This window comes from Miniopterus natalensis, chromosome 15, assembly GCF_054644295.1.
Source record: "Miniopterus natalensis isolate mMinNat1 chromosome 15, mMinNat1.hap1, whole genome shotgun sequence".
Lineage (NCBI taxonomy): Eukaryota > Metazoa > Chordata > Mammalia > Chiroptera > Miniopteridae > Miniopterus > Miniopterus natalensis.
In genome coordinates this window covers 49,582,510-49,606,066 of record NC_142095.1, presented here as the reverse complement: position 1 = coordinate 49,606,066, position 23,557 = coordinate 49,582,510, and the positions used below count along the sequence as shown (strand labels likewise).

At 45.4% G+C, this 23,557-nt stretch overlaps 1 protein-coding gene across 1 annotated transcript; it reads right to left on the bottom strand.

Annotated features, from left to right (window-relative positions):
* Positions 1-792: 792 nt before the first annotated feature.
* ARL6IP5 (ARF like GTPase 6 interacting protein 5) lies at positions 793-18,438 on the bottom strand. The gene is made up of 3 exons (XM_087825109.1): positions 18,065-18,438; positions 4,191-4,408; positions 793-1,726 (listed from the first exon to the last, which is right to left on the bottom strand). The coding sequence occupies exons 1-3, from the start codon at positions 18,238-18,240 to the stop codon at positions 1,554-1,556; spliced, it is 567 nt and encodes a 188-aa protein (XP_087681235.1). The 5' UTR covers positions 18,241-18,438; the 3' UTR covers positions 793-1,553.
* Positions 18,439-23,557: the final 5,119 nt, after the last annotated feature.

The window sequence follows — 23,557 nt, the reverse complement described above, 5'->3', positions numbered from 1 at the left end:
GGTGGATTAATTGCTTCCCCCTTAGGCAAAAGCTGCTTAGAAAGTAAGTGACTTGGCACAGGAATCCAGAGGGGTGCCTTTTGAGCTTATCTCCAGAGCCCACAATCCTAGATTCTCCTCACATAGCTCCAGTCCACTCTGCCCTCCCTCTGCTGGAGCCCAAGGTATGTGGCTGCACAGGAAACTTTGTGTGTTGGCTCTTTAAGAGGGTGCCTGCATCTCTAGCCTTCTCTCCCTGGCAGACAGCAACCCAGCTGCTTTTCACACCCAGATGTTATGTGGGCAACCTTCTCAGTTCTAGTTCTCTTAGCTGGGAAGCCCAGCCTAGGGTTTAGGCTCAAGAGTTCTCAGTGGGAACCCCCCCACAGCTGAGATATCTCTCCAGACCTTCAGCTGCTGCCTGTGGGAGCCCAGCCAGTCCTCTTGTGCCTCCACATTTCCTACCAGTCTCTATGTGGTCTCCACTTTTCCTTCTTGGTCATGAGGGTGCTCTCTAGCTAGTCTTCAGTTGCAGTTGATTATTCAGGGTAGTTTTTCTAAATTTAGTTGTAATTCCAGTTTGGTCCCAGGAGAGTGTCAGTGTAGCTCCCATTCAATCTGCCACCATCTTTCTCATTCCCATTTTTAAAAGTATTTTTGCTTGGTCATCTAAAGATGCTTTTCAGATGTCAATCAATTACTGTTGTCCTCTCTGTGCCCCTAAGAAATGCACATTCATTTTAAAACTAAAAATGAAAAACTATAGGAGACATTATCTTGGACACCTATTTGTTATCATGACAACAAAAAATGTGCAATATAAACATAACTTGTTTTATTATTTTTTTAAAGAAGACTCTAAAGAATAATACAGGGTACACAGCGGTAAGCTCCCGAGGAAGATGACATTCAGTTTGCAGCAAACACCTGCTAGTAAAAACATATGACTAGCATTTCAAAAATTACAAAAATCTGACAAAATATTCCCCTAAACAGCTATCTTTATATTTGTAAACAAAATATAAACAACTGGTTTATCCAGTTTCCTCTGCATGTCAAACAGGAGGCAAAGTGATAGAGATCATCTTTCATTTTAAAGAACAGTAAAAACTAAACTAATCTATAGCCCACATATAATCCTGGGGAATATATTTAGAGGATGCCAGGGGATTAAACAGGCTAACGTATGGCATCTACTCGAAGAGTCTCTCCATTTCCTTGTTGCTGTGGCACGACAATCACTTTTTCCCCACAAGGTAACAGTACTGTTGCTGTACAATCCATGATTCTTATATTTTCTTTTATTCCCCTAAGGACATAAGTGTGCTCCATTTCCTATCAGGTTTCATAAACAGGGCTGAAGGTTCAGACATAGTAGGAGGGGGTTTCTTTCAGTCCCTGAGGCCCTGTCCCTGTAACATCAGAGGTGTTAACAGTTTGGCCTACACATGCACCGGCCATCAACTGCTGGGTGGCATGTCCCTCCGATTTCAAAAACACAAACAGAATGTGGGTCTGGGCGATGCAGGCTGCCACTCGCTTTCTGCTGCAGCGCTCTTCCCAGGTCAGTGGGTCTACTCTTTCACTTTACTGATATAGTCAGTGAGTTTGCCAAGGTTTTCTTCTTGCTGCTCCAGGGCATCCAGGACAATGCCCATGGGTGTCCTCTTCAGACCGATTCCCTCCATTTTGTTCTCCAGCTTGTTCTTGAGGTTCCTCAGCCTGAGCGAGGCGTGGATGAACATCACTGTGGAGAGGTGAGACTTGGTTATCAACCTGCCTCCCACCCAGTTCACCCTCCCTTTCCTTCCCCTCCCCTCCCCAGCCAGCCTCCATTGGCGGAGTGCACCTGCTTCCCTAACCTGTCCAAACCCTCGCAGGGCTGCGCAGACTGCCTACAGCCTTACTCAAGCAGGCTCTTCGGCAATCACACGTGAACCGTTCTGTATGAAGAAAAGGGTTCTCTCCCGCAGGAAGGATGTGGGCCTGGCAGCCACTCATCCCACCCACAGGGTTCCACCACCTTCCAGCCACTACCAAAAGGCCAACATTCAAGCAGTCAACACGTTCCAACCACAGAAAACCCACCTACACAGGTTTCCAGAAAGGGCCCCATGCTCAGCTCCGGGATTACCAGGGAGCACATGGTGAAGTCCACCCAACAGGCAGCTTTCCAAAGTGTTGGATATAGATTTTTAGATAAAAACTAACAGTTTAATAGATTTTTAAAAAATAATTTATTGCTTTTTAGAGAGGAAGGGAGAAGAGAAGAACATTGATATGAGAGCATAACATGAATCAGCTGCCTCCTACACGCCCCTAACAAGGATCAAGCCCTCAACCCAGGCATGTGCCCTGACTGGGAGTCGAACCAGCACCTTTCAGAGCCCAGGATGGTGGTCAACTACCTCAGCCACACCGGCCGGGGTGACAGTTTTCCAGATTTAATGTATCCTCATGTTCCCCAAATTTGCTTCATCACTGAGAATTGCCCAAGTTTGTTTACCAAAAAAACAGATTTCCTGGCCCCTCTCCTAGACCAGAACCTTAAATTAGGAAGGGGCCCAGAATCTATTTTAAACAGGCACCTACGTGATCCACAGCAGTGATGCTCAAACTTCCAGGTACATACAAATCACCTCAGTAGCCTGCGAAACAGACCAATTCCCAGTCTCCACCTCCCAAAATTCAGACTGTTAAGACTGGGGTGGGATCCCAGAATGTAAAATTTCACATTCTCTCTGGATGATGCTGATACAGGTAATCTTGGACATGCGTTTTGAGAGACACTAATGTGCATTCTATCTGGAGGCTCCCATGCTAGAGTGGCCACTAAAAACATATGAGGCAATTTCTAAAGTACAGGTTCTATGGGGACCACTGTCAACCCATAGAATGAAGATCTCCAAGAAAGCTCAGTGGGGCATGGCTCAGCAGTTGAGCATCGACCTAGAATCTAGCAGATGGCAGTTCAATTCCCAGTCAGGGCACATGCCTGGGTTGCGGGCGTGATCCCCAGTTGGGGGTGTGCAGGAGTCAGCCGATCAATGCCTCTCATCATTGATGTTTCTGTCTCTCTCTTTCTCTCTCCCTTCCACTCTCCAAGAAATATGGGTAGGAAATATTTTATAAATGCGTCCAGGGTGATTCTCACAATCATCAAAGTTTGGGGATCACTGATCTTGTCAAATTTTCTGTAGTTTATAGATGCGTGAATTGCAGCCCATATAGTAGACCTGGTCCAAATCATATGGATGGTTTCCAGCAGGCTAGTCTAGAAATAGAAATCGAGACCCTTGACTCCCTACCTATGATCCCTTTCGTTACACTGGCTCTGAGGTGAAAAGGTACTAAAGTTAACAAGCTGTGAGTGTAAGCAGAGTCACTGAAATACTAACTAAGCCTCTAGCACATAAGGAAAACTTGAAGGATATTTCAAAAAGTCTGAATTTACTTATTCAAATATTTTGTCCAATTCTGTGTGGGATTCAACTATAAATATTCTGGGCTTAATCTAACACAACATCAACTGATTTTACTTAATGGAACAATGCACATGTGAAATGCTATTAAAAGTTAAAGGGATGTTCCTGTCACTTAATATACTAGACATTTAATCAGGTTTCTGCTGATGAGACTTAAATTTTATCTATTCTCTGTTTCAGGCTTCATGTGTTTGGAATTTCAGTTAAAAAAAAAAGCATGTAAAACTTAACAACATATCTAGTTCTCATCTGAATCGAAGGACTTGGTATCTATATTCTGTACCAATTTTTTCTATAGACTTATAAAAATTTGACCCCCAAAATGATCTGAGTAGTAGAGAGTAAGTAGTTTACTTTCAAATGAAATGCATTCATTCCTGAGTCAGGACCATGTGACTCGCAGGTAAAGACTGGGCGCAGATCCACTCTCAGACACACCTGGAACCCAGTGCATCCAGGCCCTTTGTCCTGTCCTGTCCTGTCCTGTGACTGGGGAGTTGTATTTCTTTTGATTACTGCTCTGTCCCCAGAAGAATGTCTGGCATTGAGCAGGTACCCAATACATATTTGTAGAATTAATGTACTACAGGCCTTGATCTGCTATTTCAGAAAATTCTGATAATTTGCAGACGCGCCAACACACGAGAAACAGGTTATGTAATTCCCACTGAACAATGGCTCCTACATTTTTTATGATGTAAGAAAAGTCAGTTCAGGTTCACTTACACAACAAAGGAAAAGTGATGCCAAACACGAAGACCATGACCCCACCGAACATGGATATGAGGAAGTAGCTGGCCACCATGACCACCATGACGAAGGTTGTGGGGTACTGCTTCTTCATCCGGCGGAGTATGTCTTTATTGTGGGCTGCCCACACAAATCCCGTGAACACCAGCACCACCACGATTCCACCAAGGATCATGTTGAAGGGGCTCAGGAACCTGGAACAGGAGGAAAAGAAGGAGGCTGGGTCAACAGAACGGATGGACCTGGAGAGTATTATGCTAAGTGAAATAAGCCAGGCAGAGAAAGACAAGTATCACATGATCTCACTTATATGTGCAATCTAAAGAACATAATAATCTGATGAACAGAACAGATTCAGTCACATAGAAGCATGGATCAGACTGACACATCTCAGAGGGAAAGCAGGGATGGGAGGTGGGAGGGGAGAGATTAACCAAAGAACTTATATTTTTATATGCATAACCCATGGACACAGACAATAGCGTGGTGAAGGCCTGGGGGAAGGGGTGCAGGGTGGAGGGGGTCAACAGGGAAAAAGAGGGACATTTGTAACATTTTCAACAATAAAGGTAAGTTTTAAAAAAAATAGTAGCAGCAGTAGGAAGAGGAAGATGAGGAAGGGAGGAGTCAAAACAAGTGTATTTACTAAGCATTTTATCCAAATTGCCTCATCTAATCCTTAGAACCTGATAAAGCAGATACCACTCATTCATTTCTCAGAAGAAGAAAGAGGTGCAGAGGCAAGAAAATGGAGCAAAGACTCACGCCTAGGCAGTTTGACACCCACCAAGCTTGTCAGTTCATCTCATTAGAGGCCCACAATTTTAAAGACTTGTCAAATCTAGGTGACCCCATTGTTTGGAGGGGCTGTGTTTAGCTTCATTCATCCTGGGCTCTGGTGCACATTATATTGCATTTTCTGAGCCCTAAGGGCTTACTTACATCCTCATAGAAATGGCCATGATAGGCGAACGGAACACAGAGGTCACTTAATGGCCTCCATAGGCCAGATCTAGTCTACAGTCAAATTTGTGTTTGAAATGTACAGTGTTTTAAAAAACTTTTACTCAAATCCCAAGGGGTTTAAAGAATCCATAAAACTTGGTATTTCTTGCTTCTCCCAGAAACAAGAAAATCTAACAACACTAGGCCTATTTTCCCACATCACAAGCACTGATGCTGCCTTCCTGTTCAGATAGAACAAATCATCTCCATTATGCCCCATCTCCACCACTACCTATGGCATCTATGACAGAGGCCCCCAGTGAGCTGACACTACTCACTGCTTTCCTAATAACTGCCTGCATCACTCTCTTACATAACCAGCCTAGCCAGGATGGCATCTGAGTTTATGATGCTTGGCACAGAGAGTCCATTATATTCTTTAACAAGGCTCAGAGCATCATTGGGAGGTGGGTTATCAACTGGGATTTCCAAATACAGAGCTTGCAGACTCACTGCTACAGGAGTCAAAGGTTATACTACTATTGATAATGGGGGAACACATTATGGAAAAGAAATTTAGACCAAGCATTTCACAAGCAAAAATGCCTGGGCACTGTACCCTCACCTCCACCCCAACCCACTGTGTATAAAAACCCTTAACAAGACAGTTGTTGTCGGCTAGTCCACAAATTACCAACATTTCACCCTCATGAGAGGCTAACAAGCATTTTACTTGGGAAGGACAGAGGGTCAGCGTGTTTTCATCATGCTCTGAATGTCACCTTGAGGGACTGTGAGGGACCCGGGAGGGCAGGACAATGGGAGGTGAGGCCAACAGCTTACTACCTCTGAAGCAGCCAGAGGAAGGATTCATACTCATGCTGGAATTCATATGTAGGATAACCAAGAATCTTTTTTAAAAATCCCTTTAAATTTTAGCTCTGATTCTACCTCTTAAAACACAAAAGCTATTTCAAATAGTTTCAAATAGGAGTGAAAGTATTGCATATATTAATGGGTAAAATCAGGAATATAATCAATGTCAAAATGCTTTGAAGTTAAAATTTTCTATTAGAAGGCATAGAATTAAACAGTAGTAAGAGTACTAGTACATAATTTAAAATTAAACTCTACAATAATAAATTGCTCATTTCATTCAAAACTCTTGCAAAGATTTATACCCTTCAAGGCAATAAATCCCCTCCCTAGAATAGAATCTAAGGAAATAAATAAAAATGCAAAGATTGAGTTGTAACAATATCCACATGAGTGGTATTTATGATTTAAAACTTTTAGAAATAACCTATAGGGCCAAGAATTTACTAGATGGTATATACAGCAATTTTTTAAAAGTTGAAGTATAATTAACAACATGGAAGACATTAATAATATATTGGGTGGGTAAAATCAACCGAAACACATTCTCTCAGGTAGATTTATCTGTTATATGACTCAGAAGTAGAAATTTTTGCAATTAGTATACTATTTTGTGATCAGAAATAATATGAACATATAAAAAGAAAATATAGCCTTAGCTGGCTTGGCTCAGAGGTTAGAGATCGGTCTGTGAACTGGGGGTCCTGGGCTGGATTCCGGTCAAGGGTACATACGCGGTTGCAGGCTCCATCCCCGGTCTGGTCGGGGCTTGTGTGGGAGGTGACCAATCGCTGTGTCTCTCACATCAATGTCTGTCTGTCTCTCTCCCTCTCTCTCCCCTTTTCCATTCTCTCTAAAAAGAAATGGAAAAAATATCCTCGGGTGAGGATTAAAAAAAATATAAAAGCAGCTGTTCCCCAGCTGCACGCCCAAGTGCGCACAGCCCATACAACAGCCCATCTTTAGGGTTAACAGTTTCCACTCACCTGACCAGTGAAGCTGCTCCTCCCCTAACCCTGATCCCTGCCCCAAGCCTGCCCAGCATCCACCCCTGTGCTAGTCTGCGTGCCCTCCTCCCCAGTTCTTTATTATCTGGGTCTAGTTAGTCTCTCTGTACCTTTTTCTTTTTTAAATTTTATGTGGGTTTTACCCTACCTCCTGATTTAACCCAGTAAATGGTTTGAGAAAAGCAAAAATCTCCCTATAGGCCTTAGGAAGGGAAGACTTAGGGCAAAAACAAAATCCTCCTTAGCAGGTGGTGGGGAGAGGCCCAAAGACTTGCAGATTAATAAATCTCATTCCCAACACCAAAAGGAATCTGAGAGAAATTACACTAAAGACTACAGTAGTTCTACTGGGTAGTAGGATCATGGGTAGTTTATTTCCATTTGCTTATTTCTATTTTCATGTTTTTCTCAATAGCCAAGTATTACTTGAATATTAAAAAGTCGATATTTAAAAATGAACAAATGGAAAGTGAGAAAAGGTACCTGGAAGAAACAAACCCTTTTACATAGTGTTGACGTTGACCTATATATAACTCACCAAATATTTCTGAGCTATAAAGAAAAGAAAAGCCCAACATTAATACAAAGAACTACAGTGGAGGGTTCAAGTTTCAGGAGGTTCTTTGCATAAATTGTAAATCAGAGACAACTGGTTGGCAGCAAAGTGTCAAAGATCTCCTACTCAGTTCTTTCTAGAATACCTATTAAAATAATAATTCATGAAGTGAGTATGTCATAAAATGCATGCCAAGCCTTTTCTATTTTCCTCTGGACAAGTAACGTAGATATCTGGGCTGAATGTCTAAATAAAGCCAAGGACAAAGAACAATGAAAAATCCAGGTCTGACTCAAGCAATTCCAGATTTGCTCTCCACCTGTTCCTGTTGCTCATGTCCAAGGGAAAAGAACAGAGCAAAGAGATAGAACTGGTTTGAGTTTACAACATGCCCAGCCACAATCTATAATTAGAAAGTAACCATGCTTCTAAGCTGGAAAAAATGAACAAAGTTACTCAGAGCAGAAATGATTTCCTTCTTCATTCGGATTACAGGCAGTTCCATCCTAAGAAATGGTGAAATGCATACCACACCAGTGCCCTGGCACCTACCTGCACTCTGAGCAAATAAATGCACACACCAGCCACAGGGGGAGAGGGAGAGAGAAGGAGAGAACAGCAGAGAGGGAGAAAGAGAACATGGATTTTCTGTCCTTGGTGGGAATAGAACCTAGTTTCACAAGTCAAAAACAAATTAAAATCAGACTCACAGAAACAGAGACCAAAGCAATGGTTACCAGAAGGAGGGGATGGGTGAAAAGGGGAAAGGGAATGTATTAAAAAATATTGTTACAAGCTTACAGGGTGACAGGTGATCACTAGAATTAGTGGGGTGATCACACTGTAAGGTATAAAAATGTCAAATCACTATACTGTATACCTGAAACTAATATAAGCAATATAGTATTGTATACTAATTATACTTAAATCAAAAAATAAAGAAAACATTAAGCATGTTTTTCTATTGTGAGATAAAAATAAAAACATATACCTACAGACATATATATCCCATTTCACCCATTTAAGAGCAAATAAATAAATAAATGTAATAGTTAAAAATTCTAGCGGAATAACTGATGGCTGTAAAAGGTTTAGAACCCCACCACAGGAGCCTGCAACAGTCTTCAAAGAGGAATCAGTTTGGTCCCATTACACAGATGAATAAGCTGAGGCCGAGAAAAATGAAAAAATGTATTCAAAGAGATCCAGGGGAGAGAAAAGGTGCCAGTTGATGTAACTGCGACAGCAACTCACGATATAAGTCACTCTGTATTGTTAACCACTAGCCAGCCTCAGAAATCTCTCCTGCAGCCCCACCACTCTAAGAAACCCCATCCGCCTAGTTGGGCAAAGCAGCTCAGGATCATTCTGGGAGGTCCCCAACGTTCTCGTTTCCCTCTGAAGGAAGGCGGCATTAGCAGGTGTGGCAGCCTTAAGCCCACAGCGTGATTCCGCTGACTGTAGCCACAGTTCCAGCACAGCTGCTAAAGGGAAAAAAATCTTGGCCAATCGCAGCATTTGAGAGCCGGGGGACCTTGAAAACGCACCTCATTCTACATAAAAGCCAGCTAAGGAACAGACAAATTAATAAATTTGTCCCAAGGCCACCAGCTGCAGAGTTGGCAACAAAAGTTGACTGACTTGGAGGATCTCCGATCAGCTCAAGGGCGCATGGCCACTTCTTGCCAGCTGCCACGTCAGAGCCAAAGCAGAGACATTTTTCCTGAGCAGTAGAAGCAGGTTTTACACTGAATCACAATGTCCTAACCCAAAAGGCTATTTTTGCAGTTCGGTTCCTGGGCAACCTGACTCACCCAGAAAGGGGGAACAATTTACTCACAGCAAACTTCTCTAAACTGCTCATGCTTTTTCAGTTCCTCGGCAGCCAGAGGATCATGGCAAATATGAACCCACCCCTCCATTTTCTTGCTTCTCACTGCTTCCAGAATAAACACGGGGCTGTTTACCCATCTGCCAGCCCTGCAGAGCTGGCGCTGACTGCCTACATGGCCGTGGCCGTGGCCAAGGCCTCTGACACAGTTGAGGAGTTTGTACCTGGACAAGAGGCCTTGGCTGGGGCAGGAAGAGGGGCCTGGCGTGCAGGCCACACTTTACTGGCCAAGCCCACAGTATGGCTTAGGCTGCATTGGCTAGCAACACGTTGGGGTACTGTTCACATAGGAAGGAGCCCCAGGGCCAGCAGCGGCTCTGCACCCCTCTCGCAGACCTCCTCCTGCTTCCGCACTCCACCCGCTGGGGCTTCGGACCGTCTCTAGAACTCCCCCTGCCTGGAGCCATCCCAGGCCGTGCACAAGCTGTTCTCTACCTGCGTCCCTCCTACCCCTTCACATCTCAGCTTGGTCGGCTTTTTCTCAGTCCCTGACCAGGTCAGAGTGCCATATGCTCCTGTTCACAGTACTGACCCTGGCAGTTTTACATCTATCTGAATGAGCATTGGATGACTGTCTCCCACTATAGACGAAGCTCCATGAGGACAGGGACTGACATTTTCTCCCTAGCACCTAGCACAGAACAAGTATTCAACAAATATTGGTTGAAAGAAAGAAAAAGCTAAGAATCTAGCATATTTTCATGTTATTTAAATAAGCCCAGCAACTTTCTAAGGCCACAAATTAATTGATGTGGGATTTATCTTGGAGAAATCACTATTATTCTCATTGGACACTAAATATTACTGGAGAAATAGTCCCCGTCTTTGTGCCTTCACAGAGCAGTGATGAAAGAAACAAATAAAAAAGCAAAATTAAGAAAAATCATGTAAACTCCCAAGCAAATGTCAGCAATATTTATCACAGTCTGATCAGTGAGGTGCCTAAGTTTTGTCACTAATGCAGGCTGGGGCAGAGGGCGCTCCATGCCCCCTGCAGGCCTGCTCTCCGATACCTCAGGTAACCGAACAGTCCTCTGTGGTAAGGTTGGTTTCTTTCTTTTTTAAGAAGTGGGGCTCAGGCAGATGTATATTTTTTTTCAATCCTCACCCAAGGATATGCTCATTAATTTTTTTAGAGAAAGGGGAAGAGGAAGGAGAGAAAGAGACAGAGAGACAGAAACTCCATGTGAGAGAGAAATATCGATCCGCTGCCTCCTCATGTACGAGCCCGGACAGGGGATTGAAACCGAAACCTAGGTATGGGATTTTAGTAGAACAAATTAAATTAAATAAATTAGTTCTCACACAGAAGTGGAGAGAAGCCTGGGGTTGGCCAAATGCTAAGAGCCTAGTGACACTTCAATTCCCTTCTTTAAGCAGCTTCCGGTCTCTTTAACGCCCACTAACACAATTTCTGCTTTCCCTTTCGTTCCTCTGAGACGTGGGGAAGCTGCCCTGAGGACAGAAGCAGATTAGTGGTAGGATCAGGAGAATCAGAGCCCCAGGTTTCCACTCCAGATGAGCTTCCAGGTGGGTCCAGGCGTATGCTTCTTGCGTGGAGGGCAGGGAAATCTTACACCGGTGTCGATGCCTGCAGAAGGGAGGGGCGCCCGCAGGTGCCGTTCAGGATGGGGGCATGAGGGTGTTCCCTGAACCCAGACGCCACACTCACAGCAAGAGACGGGGCAATGTTATGGGTAAATATTCTGAGGTTGAGTGCTAAAGGGTAGAATTCATTTGTCCAAAAGAGGAATACTCAGAAATTCCCAATAGTGCTGCTCAACTTGGTGTTAAGATAGTCTAGTTTATCTTTTAGAACTGGATTTCCTGTACAGAGCTCTCAGCCTCTAATAAGTGAGAGCTTTTGCCCTCTAAGAAATCCAACACATGCTTGCTTATTTTGCACTTTCCCAGAACCACTGTAAATTCTTATGGAAGTAAAGGGAATAGAAATTACCAGACCTGCCGACAGTGGCAGGGAACATTAAAAAAAGGTGTGTGGAGAGGTCAAGAACAAGGTTGCATAAATAGTGACAGATGATTTAACGAAAGATAATCCTTATTAGATGATAAATTTTGCAAATTATTTGAGGTCAAAATTGTATTGTGTATAGACTCCTTAAAAATCTGTGATCAGAAGGAACAGGTAATCCACCGGGGAAGGTGAGCGGGCCTGTCAGGGCTCTGCCTCTGGAGCAGACCCAGGGGTCTGGGAGAGCAGCAAGAGAGGAGTTCTGGGAGGCTTTGGAGGGCTGGGTGGACTTGTATTCCTGCCAGCATCCTCAGGGCTTACCAGGTCTGGCACAAAGTAAGTGCTCAGTAAGTATTTCCTGAACTGAGTGGAAGGGAAAGGATGGGTAAAAGTTAATAACCCTTTCCCCGGTCCACACCCTAAATGCCTTGCCCACCCTAAACACCTGACTTTGTGAATTTAGAATCATAACATATAGGGGAGATAAAGTAAGTCAGACCGAAAGCAACGTGTGCTTCGGTAGGTGTGTGCTCTGAATGCCTGCTGTACCTGTACTTGTACAGAGATTAGTTCAGCATTGCCCCTCGGCTCCTCTAGACTCTAAACACAGTGCGGGAAGGAACCACCAGCCTCACTCGCCACCGCACCTCCTGGCAGCGTATCTGCGCAGTGGGTAAGTGCTTCGTACACTTTGTGGAGTAAGAACAAAGCAGCACAAGAGTGATGTCCTAGAATTGGTGTGGAAGCTGATTAATCTTCAAAAACATTTCCACTAGGTTTTAGCATGAATAGACTGCAAATGTTTCATATGCAAATGTTTTAATACCTTCCAACCCAGGGCACCCCAGGGTTCTCTCACTGTTTTCTTCCACTACCAACTGGAAGCTTGGTTTTTCATTCTTGTGGCGTTAAAAGGTACAAGTAACCGAAGCATTTCTACTGCCAGGTGCTTAGGTCCTAGATCACTGAATGGGACTACATGCATTTGGAAAAAATTACAGCATTGCTCTTTTCAAACAGAACAACCAGCCTTCCATGAAGTCTTCTGCACCTGAAACAACTGAAAGCATAAAGGGGTAACTCTAGTTTCCACCCTCTGGTAACAGGTCACAAGGTGATGAGATACTTTCTACGAGAATAATGGGCTTTTTCATTTAGCAGCTATATTGTGCTTTCTTAAAGGGACAGCGTGGATGTACACAACTGAGCACTAATGTGCCTTTCTGACTGGAGATGCAGTGGAGGCGTCAATGTGTCCAAAAGTCTGTGTGTGGTCGGTGCTTCTGATGCCACGCCAGAAAATACGGTTCTGCTAGCAGGAGGAATTGTTGAGAACAAGATTTACCCATAGCCCCCGGCCGGGTGGCTCAACTGGTTGAGCGTGGTCCTATGCCCCAAGAGGATGCAGGTTTGATTCCCGGTGGGGGCACATGCCCAGGCTGTAGGCTGGATCCCCAGTAGGAGGCATGCAGGAGGCAAATGGTCAAAGTTTCTCTCTCCCTCTCCCGTCCTCTCTAAAAATCAATAAAAACATTTTTTAAAATAAGACTTGCAAATAATATAGATGTTGTAAGAATCAACTAACTGTTCAGGAGAAATTGGTTAACTAAGAGCTTTAGAATATTTGCAATATGATTAAATGGGAAAAGTATTTCACTTTATATCAATAAAAGAAGCTGCTAATAGCAGCTTTGGTTCCAATTAGCCACATGATCTCAGGCATTTATATTTGTGAAGATGGGGAGTGGGATGGGATCAGTACCTCTCAACTTCAACTTGGGGGTGTGTATCAGAATAATTTGGGGAGTTAAGATAAAACTAAGGATGCCTGGACCTAGCCAAGGACTATGTATTTGGAATCTCTGAAGGTGACACCTGGGCATATAGGTATAGTTATTTAAATATTCTCAGTGTTTCTTTTGGACCAGACCAACTTATACTTCTTAAATTTTCATGTGCCTGTGAGTCATCTGAGAGTCCTGTTAGAATGCAGATTTTGACCCAATAGGTCTTGGGGCCTGAGACTCTACGTTTTAATAAGCTCCCAGAGTGAAAGATGCTGTTCCCTGGTAGGTTTCTCCAGCTGGAAGCTTCTGGCGTTCTATTAAGCACGCAGAAATTCCTGTCCACACTAGAATGTATCACATGCTTAGTACTTCAGTTGCAAGTGCTGCTAGATGTTGCCTTTGCTTTTCAGTTTAAAAATAGAGGCACAGACTTCTATGGCTGTAGATGAGGTAAAAAGAATACCTAGTACAGAGTTGTCTCATGACAAGGATGGAGAAGGTAAGTCATGTCCTCTGCCATCTTAGGCACCTTTCCTCTCTGGATTTAAAGAACGCAAAGTCATCTTCAGCAAAATACACATTCCCCAGCTTGTGATTCATGTCATTCCTTTAAGTCATTCAATCTCTTCTGAAGTGATACCTGAATCTCAAAAGGAAACTCAAGTCTTCAAGGGAAGCAATGTTTTATAAGAAACACAAGTTGCAATTATGACTAAACCACTAGAATGTATCCATCTAATACTTCTACCTAAGAGAATAAACAAGTTGTGAGAATTTTCACTATGCCTGTAACCTAGGATCTACTACAACAACACCTAACATTTCCGTTGTCATCTGCGAGGACTTGATGAGCTTTATTTTAATTAAGTCATTTAATTCCTATTTTATAACAGAAGTCAAGAGCAAGTGAATTTTTTTTTTTTTAAATATATCTTTATTGATGTCAGAGAGAGGAAAGGAGAGGGAGAGAGAGAAACATCAATGATGAGAGTCATTGATCAGCTGCCTCCTGCACGCTCCCGACTAGGGATCGAGCCCACAACCCGGGCATATGCCCTGCCAGGGAATTGAATCCTAATCACCTGGATCTTAGGTCGACACTCAACTGCTGAGCCACGCCCGACCGTGCAGCAAGTGAATTTTTAAACAGAAAGCTAACAAAAGCAAATGCCAAAATCCTGTACAAACTAAAAATAAAACCCACTCCATTCTTAAATCAGGAGCTAAAGTCAAACTGCTTTCCAATGTAATTGCCAAGAACTCTTTTGTAACTTACTATAAAGCAACTTGCCTTTAGTAATGATGTTGAAGAATCATCATGATTTTCTTGGCAGTACAGTAGAGGTTCTCAATCAGGGGGGAGTTTGTTCCCCAGGGGACATTTGGCAATATCTGGAGACAGATCTGATTGTCACAACTTAAGGGGAGGGTGCTACCGACATTCAGTGAGTAGAGAGCAGGGATACTGCTCAGCACCCTACGAGACAAAGGACAGCCCCACAACAGAAAACTACAGGAGCCAAATCTCAATAGCACTGAGACTGAGAAACCTTGCTGGAGAGTATTTCATCAAAAGACTAGAAGGGCAGCATGAATTACTCTGAATGATAACCTTTTTAAAAATTGAACTTTTACACTATAGTAATCCTAACCAATATGTAGCAAGTGTTGTCAGCAATGAGTCAGTCAGGGGCATGTTGTTACATACTGGCATGCCGCCATGCGCTTCAAAATAATCTGTTCCGTTAAGTAGGTTAAAAGTGACCCTGTGATCACGTTGAGGCCTTACTTTCATTTATTTACTCCATGCACTCACCAACTAAGCATCTGCTATATAGTAGGTCTCAGGTATACCGAGAATAAAAGTAAAGGTAATTACAAGACAAAAATAATAATCACAAACAAAACCCACAGTCTCTGGCCTCAAGAAGTCTACAGTCCGAGAGTGGAGGCAACTAAAAGCCTGTGGGTAAGTACCAGGAAAGATACAGGCACAGGTGAGGGACCCAACTCACAGAGGAGTAAGGGACGAGAGGGAATGTTCCCTTACAGAATGGTACCAAAGTTGAGTCTCGTAGGAGAAGCAGGAGGAGGTGAGTCAGACCGGCACTGGGGTTTGGATGGACAGAGCTGCTGAGATAAAGGTGCTGTCTATATTTCTCAGCAATCTCTGTGATAACACCCACAATGATAAAAATTAAGAAGTAACATTCGTGGAGCAGAACCTCGGAGCCAGAAACTGTTCTAGACTTGCTTATATTAACTCGGATAATCCTCACAGAATCCCTGTGAGGCAGGTACTACAATTAGTCTCATTTCACAAATGAGCATGCTGAGGCACAGGGTGGTTCAAATGACCTGCCCAGGGTCCCATGGCTACCGACTAGGAGTTGGGATTCAGAATTTACTTAATCTGTCTCTGGTGCCTAAACTCTTCACCACTGCCTTAATCCACCTAAAGACTCAGAAGGGATGGCAACTGTCTTCAAGGAGGGCTACCAGCTAAGAGACTTACTCAGAGTTGACCTAAGAGTCACGGGAGGCCTCCTGAGTGGAAGCCATATGTCTGGTAAACCATGCTTTTAGGATGAAGACCAAACCTGTAAACATGGTTACCAGGCCCTGCCAGATCAGGCCCTCATGCCTTTGAAGCTCCATCTCGGTCTCAGCAGCCCTTCCCCATGCTTTTGGAGCTAGATGGTATCCATCTCGGTCTCGGCAGCCCTTCCCCGTGCTTTTGCAGCTAGATGGTACCCTCCTGGTCCTCCTGTGCCCTTCCTTCGAAATCCAAGGGCAGGCCCTCTGTCATGCAAGTGGGTTCAACAGGAGCCTTCCGAGCGAGCGAGGCCCGAGCCCTCCTGCAGTGCCCTGGAGGCCGCTGCTCACCAGCAGGGGATGCAACCCTTGAACTCGCAGGAACAGAGTCCCTTCCCCAGGAAGCACCAGGCCCCATTTTCATAGACCTCTGCCAAGATACCAAGAGAACCAGAGGCCAGAAGAGGATCCAGAGCAACAGCCTCCAGCACGGCCCTGACCCCACCCAGCTACTGGCTCCATCAAAAGGGGAGCTCTGGGCAGAAGGAGAAATGTTCTAGAATCAACTTAGCTCCCTTACCCTGAAGATATTAGGTTTCTTCCAGCTGTAAGACTATCATTCTAAACCTCATGAGTCACAGGAAGATGGCAGAGTAGTTAAGGGAAACTTTGGGGCTGGGACTTCGAGCAGTCACTTAGCCTCTCTGAGCCTCAAATTTAATAGTGCAGGAACAGGAACATCTCACCTCGTTGGGGTGTACGAGGGCACGCAGGTAAATTGCTTTTTTATTGTTAGATTATAAGGAAAGAAAAGGGCAATTTGTGGGGAAAACTATAGGCTGTGTGTGTTTGTAGACACACAGAAAACAGTTTAAGGTCATACGCTAAGTTTTTATTGGACCACAAAGGAAATCTCCCATTTTGTACAGTTTTCAGAACAGCTTACTACTGGCCTGCATCTTTTCTAAGTTTTAAAAAATAAGTATAATAAAAAATAAACATGGCTACTTTTCACTTTTACCCTCAAAAATTTCACTGCCAGCCAACGTCTCCCATTCGAGGCGGAAAGTAAACGTCGGGAAGGAAGAGCCCGTGTCTCGTCTGCACAGAACGTCTCTTTGAAGAGCAATGTTTTGTTTTTGCTTTTTGGTGTCGTTCTTTAAATTTTTTTAAACCTCACCTGAGGACGTTTATGGATTTTTACAGAGAGAGAGAGAAACATCCCTGGCTGCCTCGCGTTCACCCCACTGCGGACCGACCCGACCCCTGGCTGGTGCACAAAGCGGCGCCCGCCGGCCGGGCACCACAGGGCGCGGGCTGGTCTCGGGGGGGGGGGGGGGGGGGGGGGGGGACGGACACACCTCTGCTTGTCCGTGTCAAGCCCGGCCCCATATCTAAGTTTGCGAGGTTATCTAAAACAAACAAACAAAAAACCCCATAATTAGATCACCAGATCAAACGCCTCGCCTCCTCACAAAAAGGAAGAAGAGATGAAAACAGACACGTCCTATTTACTACTTCTTTGCTTTACTACTTCTGCCGCCGCGTCCCAGGAAGTCGGCCTCCGGGGGGCGGGAGGGGCGCGGGCGGGCCCCCAGCGGGCTGCACCTCGGCGTGGCCCCCGGGCCCGCGCGCCAGGCCCTCCAGCAGCCGCGAGGGCCCCGTGCCCGGGCCTCGGCTCGGCGCCCCCGCGGCTCGGCCCCGGCCCAGCTCCGCGCCCCGCGCCGGGAGCCGCCCTCCCCGCCCCCCGCCCGCAGCGTCAGCCGCAGCCCCGCGGGCGAGCGAGTCCCGGTCAAGCCCGGGGGCCGGAGGAGGCCGAGCGCAGGACCCAGCGCCCGCCCCGCGAGCGCCCGAGCAGCACCTGGGGGCGGGGGCGAGGCGCAGGGCGCTGCGGGCGCGCGGGAGGCGCGGGGCGCCGGCTATTTTAGGCTCAGGCTTGAGCAGGCGCCAGACCCGGCCCTGCGGCTGAGGCGAGGAGGGGCGGCGACCAGCCCGCCCGCCCCGCCGAGAACCGAGGGCGGCTCCGGGAAGGGGGGCGGCCCGGCCCCGCGGCGCTGCGGCCCCGAGCACCCGCGGCCGAGCCCCACGCGGGTCCAGCCCCCGGCCTGGGCCACGCCGCTTCCCTCCCTCTTCTTAAAAGACCGGGCCCTCGGACGTCACCCCAGCAAGACCCTAGGGAGCGGGGCAGGCACTGTTCCGCCCGGGCGGGCGGCGCGGCCTCGCTCCCGGGCCGGCCCCAGCCCCCCGCGCGGCCCCGCCGCTGCCCGCCGGGCCCACTTACCCCACAACGGAAATCATCATGGCAGCCACCACCAGGTAGTTGGTCTGGTAGTAGAGCAGGTTGCTCACCACGCGGTTGTTCCATTTGGAAATGTCCCTGAAGTCCGGCCGGGCGAAGCGGTCGGAGCCCGGGAAGAAATCGTCCCAGGCCCGGAGCGGGGCGATGTTCACGTCCATGGCTGGTCTCGGCCTCCGGCTTCGCCTCTGGAATCTGGAGGCGGCGGCGGCGGCAACCGACCAGCTGGGCGGCGAGCGGTGACAGCGGCCGCGGCGCCGGCTCTGCGGTTGGCGGAGCGGAACGGACGGAGTCGGAAGCGGGAGGGCGTTTTCTCCTCCACTTCCTGGGTGGCGCTGCGCGGCCGGCGGCGGGCACCCTGGCACCGTGCGGCAGAGCCGGGGCAGCGTGCGGAAGGAGAGGCCGCGGCCGCGGGCACCGGCGGAAACCCTGTCGGGGGCACAGCGCCTTCCCGGGAAGGCCAAACACAGCCTCCTTTCAGACACCCGAGAGAGTGTTTAACCTAGGAAAGCGTTGTGGGCTCGGGGGGGAAATTTTGCAGCTGTTCAGATGCCAGCTTAGGTGCAATGGAATGGAAGGCAGCTGTAGTGTTGCTGGAGCACGAACTGGGTCCTTACTGACGTGTGCACACCCGAGTGTAGTTCTCGTGTTTTCTGTTTCAGCATGAGTCACTACGAGTGAAATCAGATTGGCAAAATCGGAAGGAGAAGGCGTGGAAGGGAGGGGTTGGCTTGTTCCTTCTCTCTTCTTCTTTGTTCTCCAGGCCTATTCTCTCCGGGCAAAATTATTCCACGACTGTGCCATTCTGATAAAGGGGGCACTCTGGTCACTCCAGCCCTGATTTGGGCATGTTGTTTACATTTGAAAGCAGTTTGTCAGCTGTGAACTAATTGTTCTGCACCCTGTATTTTCTGGGCAGAACGTGGATTCCACTCAAAAAGACCTTTCTTAGTTTCATCCTAATTTGGGGGACGACCTTCACTAAGGGGACACGGTGTCTTTGATACTGGACACAACAGGTCTGAGGCCGCCTGTCACTACTTGAGTCAAATTAAGCAGAGACGGGTTAATCCTGTATGAGTTTATTCCAGCAATCCTGGCAGTATGGGGAGAGCAGCACGTCCTCCTGGAAATTCGGCTCTAACCTCTCCTACCAGCTGGCTGATTATATAGACATAAGGAACAGGAGCTGTGTACAAGGGGGGGCCAGGCAGGATGAGGGCTACAGGGCCCATGCTCTGTGTGTCTCCTTCCAGGATCTTGAAGTCCAATAACAAGGTAGTTAATTTTCTATGATGTTAAAACTGAGCTCAGCCCGTTCCTGGGAACAGAGAATGGTCAGCGTTCCTGAGGCCAACTCCTGGAGGGGGTCAGAGTCCAGGCACAGCAACCAAATCAAAGCATGTCCTGGCTGGCTTGGATCAGTGATTGAGCGTTGACCAAGGAACCAGGAGGTCGAGGTTCCATTCCAAGTCAGGGCACATGCCCAGGTTGTTGGCTTGATCCCCAGTAAGGGGCATGCAGAAGGCAGCCCATCAATGACTCTCATCCTTGATGTTTCTATCTCTCTCTCCCTCTCCCTTCCTCTCTCTGAAATCAATAAAAACATTAAAAAAAAAAAAATGTGCCCTGTCCTAGGTTTGTTCTCAAAATGTATTTACTTTTCTGAGTAATGGACCCATTCAGGCTTAGAGGCGTCGCTTATCTTTTTACAGCCCTGCTTTTCTCCTTGCAGCACACCCTCCAGTTTCCCAGGGTCTGTAAGAAAACCTCTTATCTATAGTTAGTAAGGTGAATCATCATTAAACAACTGTGGTCCTGTTCCTATTACATGCCCTTCCCCCTATCACTTTAATAGACAATATCATAGGTTTGTATCCCAGCCCAAACAATTTAGTTGTAAATTCCCTGCTAAGGCTTCCAAAGAGCCCCCCCCCCGCCCCCGCACCAGTTAGGGGGCTGGTTGGTACAGTAAATCTCCTTTTATCTCAAATGCATGAGAAAAAATATTTTAGTTAACTCCATAGTGTGGTAGGGAAAACTGTAAGATGCTAGTGTGTAAAGATAACAGAGTCTCTAAACATGCAAATGGTGCTGTGTTTAAAACTGAATTCACTCTCCTCAGGCCACCAATTTTCAAAAAAGTCAGAAAACAATAAAATATACCTAAAGTAAAGTCTAGAAGATAAAACTTGATTTTCCTTGATGATTTAGAAGGCAGTGAAGGAACCTACAATGACCCTAAGAAAATACTCCTGTCATTCCTGAGCACTCACATTTTCTTGATTCTAGAAAAATGGGAAGATTTAAAGTCAGAGCAAAATTAGAGCCCTAGCTTCTCCATTTCTTGCTAGTGACTTTGAGAAATTACTTAATCTTCAGCCTCAGTTTCTTCATGTGTAAAGGGGTATAATAAGCACATCTGCCACGTAGTTGAAGACAAATAAGAGTGGATGGGAAGTACTTAGTGTATGGTAATTGCTCACAGTTAGATATTACTGTTATTGCTATTAATAACAGCACAGCCCATCATTCATTTGGTATAATATTAATAGTGCTTTAACCTGATTTGTTCTCTATGCTTTTATAATGACCATCCACTGACTTTTCTCTATCTTGTTGCAGTTTTATTGTTGTAGTTGTAGTTGGGTAGACTTGATAAGAAAAAAAGGTTGAAAATTTTCAGTGTGAAGTCAAAAGATATTTTGAGTCTCTTCAAGACTCTGTGAAAGCACTGTGAGAGACAAAAAAGTTGAGAAGAATGCATCCTTGCCCTGCCTTCAAGGATCTTGCAATGCAGTGGAAACACTGACTTAAATACCAAGCAGTGAGAGGAGTGCTGTCTAGAGATGTGCCAAGCCTTCATGCTGAGTTACAGAGTCAGAGGGTGTGGAACAATTCCCTAGGTTTACAAATTTCAAGAAGCAGCACTGTGGGCAAGCTGAATAAATGATCTTGGTCAAGACCAGAATAGGAGCCCCAGTAGGGCCCACATTTGTTGGAGAGATCAGTGAGCTTTAGGAGCTGTGATCAAAAACTTTTACCTTTCAGTTGGTCAGTGCCGCATGACCATAAGTCATCAAGTGTGTGTTAGTAATAATGTGATTACTCATAGGTCATAAGTAATTAACATCCAGTAAACATTTATTTGTTCAGTGTAATTTTATTTTTTTGTTTAAACCTCTAAAGAGGTTTAAAAATAACAAAAGAGTCCTGGCCAGTGTGGCTCAATTGGTTGAGCATCATTCTATGCACCAGAAGCTCCCCGCTTTGATTCCTGGTCAGGGCACATACTCAGGTTTCAGGTTCCATCCCCAGGTTGTGTGTGTGAGGGAGGCAACTGATCGCTGTTTCTCTCTCGCATCGATGTTTCTCTCTCTCTGTGTCCCTTCCTTTCACTCTAAAAAAATCAATAAAAACATGTTTTAAAAATAATAATAAAATAAATAAATAAAAATAAAAGAAATGGGGAAAGGCCAGGTATAGTGGTATAGAGTATGAACCCCTTCTTCCTCTCCCCAAATGTTTGCTATGCTGCTCTCCCTAGTTGGATGATGGGCCTTTTTATTTTTCACTGCACATTTCTGCCTTTGTCATTTTTTTCCTCCCCCTGCCCATTGTCTTAGTTCTTCTGGCTGGTCTAATAATAAAGTTGACACGAGACCGATTAACAGAAGAAAAATAACCAAATTTAATTACATATGTACATATAGGGGTTTCATTAGAACACTGGCTCAATTGAGCCTTATTTGCCATCTGAGCTCAGGAGAAAAAGGAGAGTGGTGGTTTGGAACTTCAAAGGGAGAAAGGCAATCACATAGAGATGGAAAAGCACATGTTTGGTAAACACATGTTTGCTGGGCCATCTTTAGCAATGGGACACAGAGAAGACTTTGATCAAACAGGCCTTGCTAGGTTCCTCTCCATCACACTAGTTCATGTTAAATACAGTTATCTATGATGATATTGCTCTTCGTGGAGCAGGTTCTCTAAATTATTTTAGGCAGTTAGAGGGAAGATCAAAGGATATTCCTGAGTCTTTCATTTCTTAAAAATAGCTAGCTTAAAATAATCGATATCCTCCCAAAACCATATTTTTGAGTGGCAAACTCTGCTCCCTTTTGTGGAGCAGGTTCTCTAAATTATTTTAGGCAGTTAGAGGGAAGATCAAAGGATAATCCTGAGTCTTTCATTTCTTAAAAATAGCTAGCTTAGCCCGGCTGGGTGTGGCTCAGCGGTTGAGCATCAACCTAGGATCCAGGCGATCGGGGTTCGATTCCCGGTCAGGGCACATGCCCGGGTTGTGGGCTCGATCAATGACTCTCTCATCATTGACGCTTCTGTCTCTCTCTCTCCCCCTCCTTTCCTCTCTCTGAAATCAATAAAGATCTATTTTAAAAAAAAAAAAAGCTAGCTTAAAATAATCGATATCCCCCCAAAACCATATTTTTGAGTGGCAAGCTCTGCTCCCCTTCATTCACAAAATTATTTTAAATAAGAAATGAACACATATGGAATCCTTACTTTATTTCAGGCACTGTTTGAAATGCTATTAGTTGCAGCTCTTTGTCACTATTCATTTGCGGGGGGGTGGGGATCAGATTCACTGTAGAGGCCTTCCTGGTGCTCTTATATCCAGACTTGTACTTTTAGATAGGACCACTCTGAATATTTATCTGTCTGTATGTAAACAATATTGGATAGACCATAGTATATGACATATTCTGTTTGAAATTAAATAAATCTGTTGCATGTCTCTGTTACTTTCATTACTGGCAGGGGCAGTTGGCTGCTTTCAATCAGCAAGTCTGGGGGCAGGGAGAAGGCCTGGTGTCATCTATCAAAATACCACCACAGTGAGTCAGAATATTAGTTCCAAGGCACAAAGATGCAGGACCAGATGCCTTTGCAAACCTCTTCATGGACAGCAGCATCCTGTCCATGGGCCTCAGGTTTTTACCCTGTGTAATGGATGGGTTTAGACTAGGTGATCTCTAAGGTGCCTATTTGTTTTTACCATCTGAAGGAGCTGTGATGCTCGCTGCCAGTAATCAAAAGGTCTCCTAAAAGTAGCATTGCTAGGGGCAAGGGTTTAACCTTAATAGTTTTCATCTGTGGAGTAGTCTGGCCAAGAAAAAGAGGTTTCTGGGTTGATATCAAGACATGTGACTTGGAGAGAGGCTGGTGTTTCCTGTGGGGAACTCTATTCCCCCATTTACTGCCTGGCACTGACTTTTGATTCAGTGAATGCTACTTAATTGAACCCGATTGGGGGATGATAAAGGACAAAGTGGGATTAAATATCATAATGTATTAACGGTAGCTCATTACTGAGTACCCAATCTTTATACAGTCCCCCATTTCAGTAGTCCTCAAGCTCTAATTTGCACGGAAACATCCAGGGCTTTGCAGAAGGTTGAGGGTGGGACCTGAAAGTTTGCATTTATAACAAGTTTCCAAATGATGTTGATGTGACTA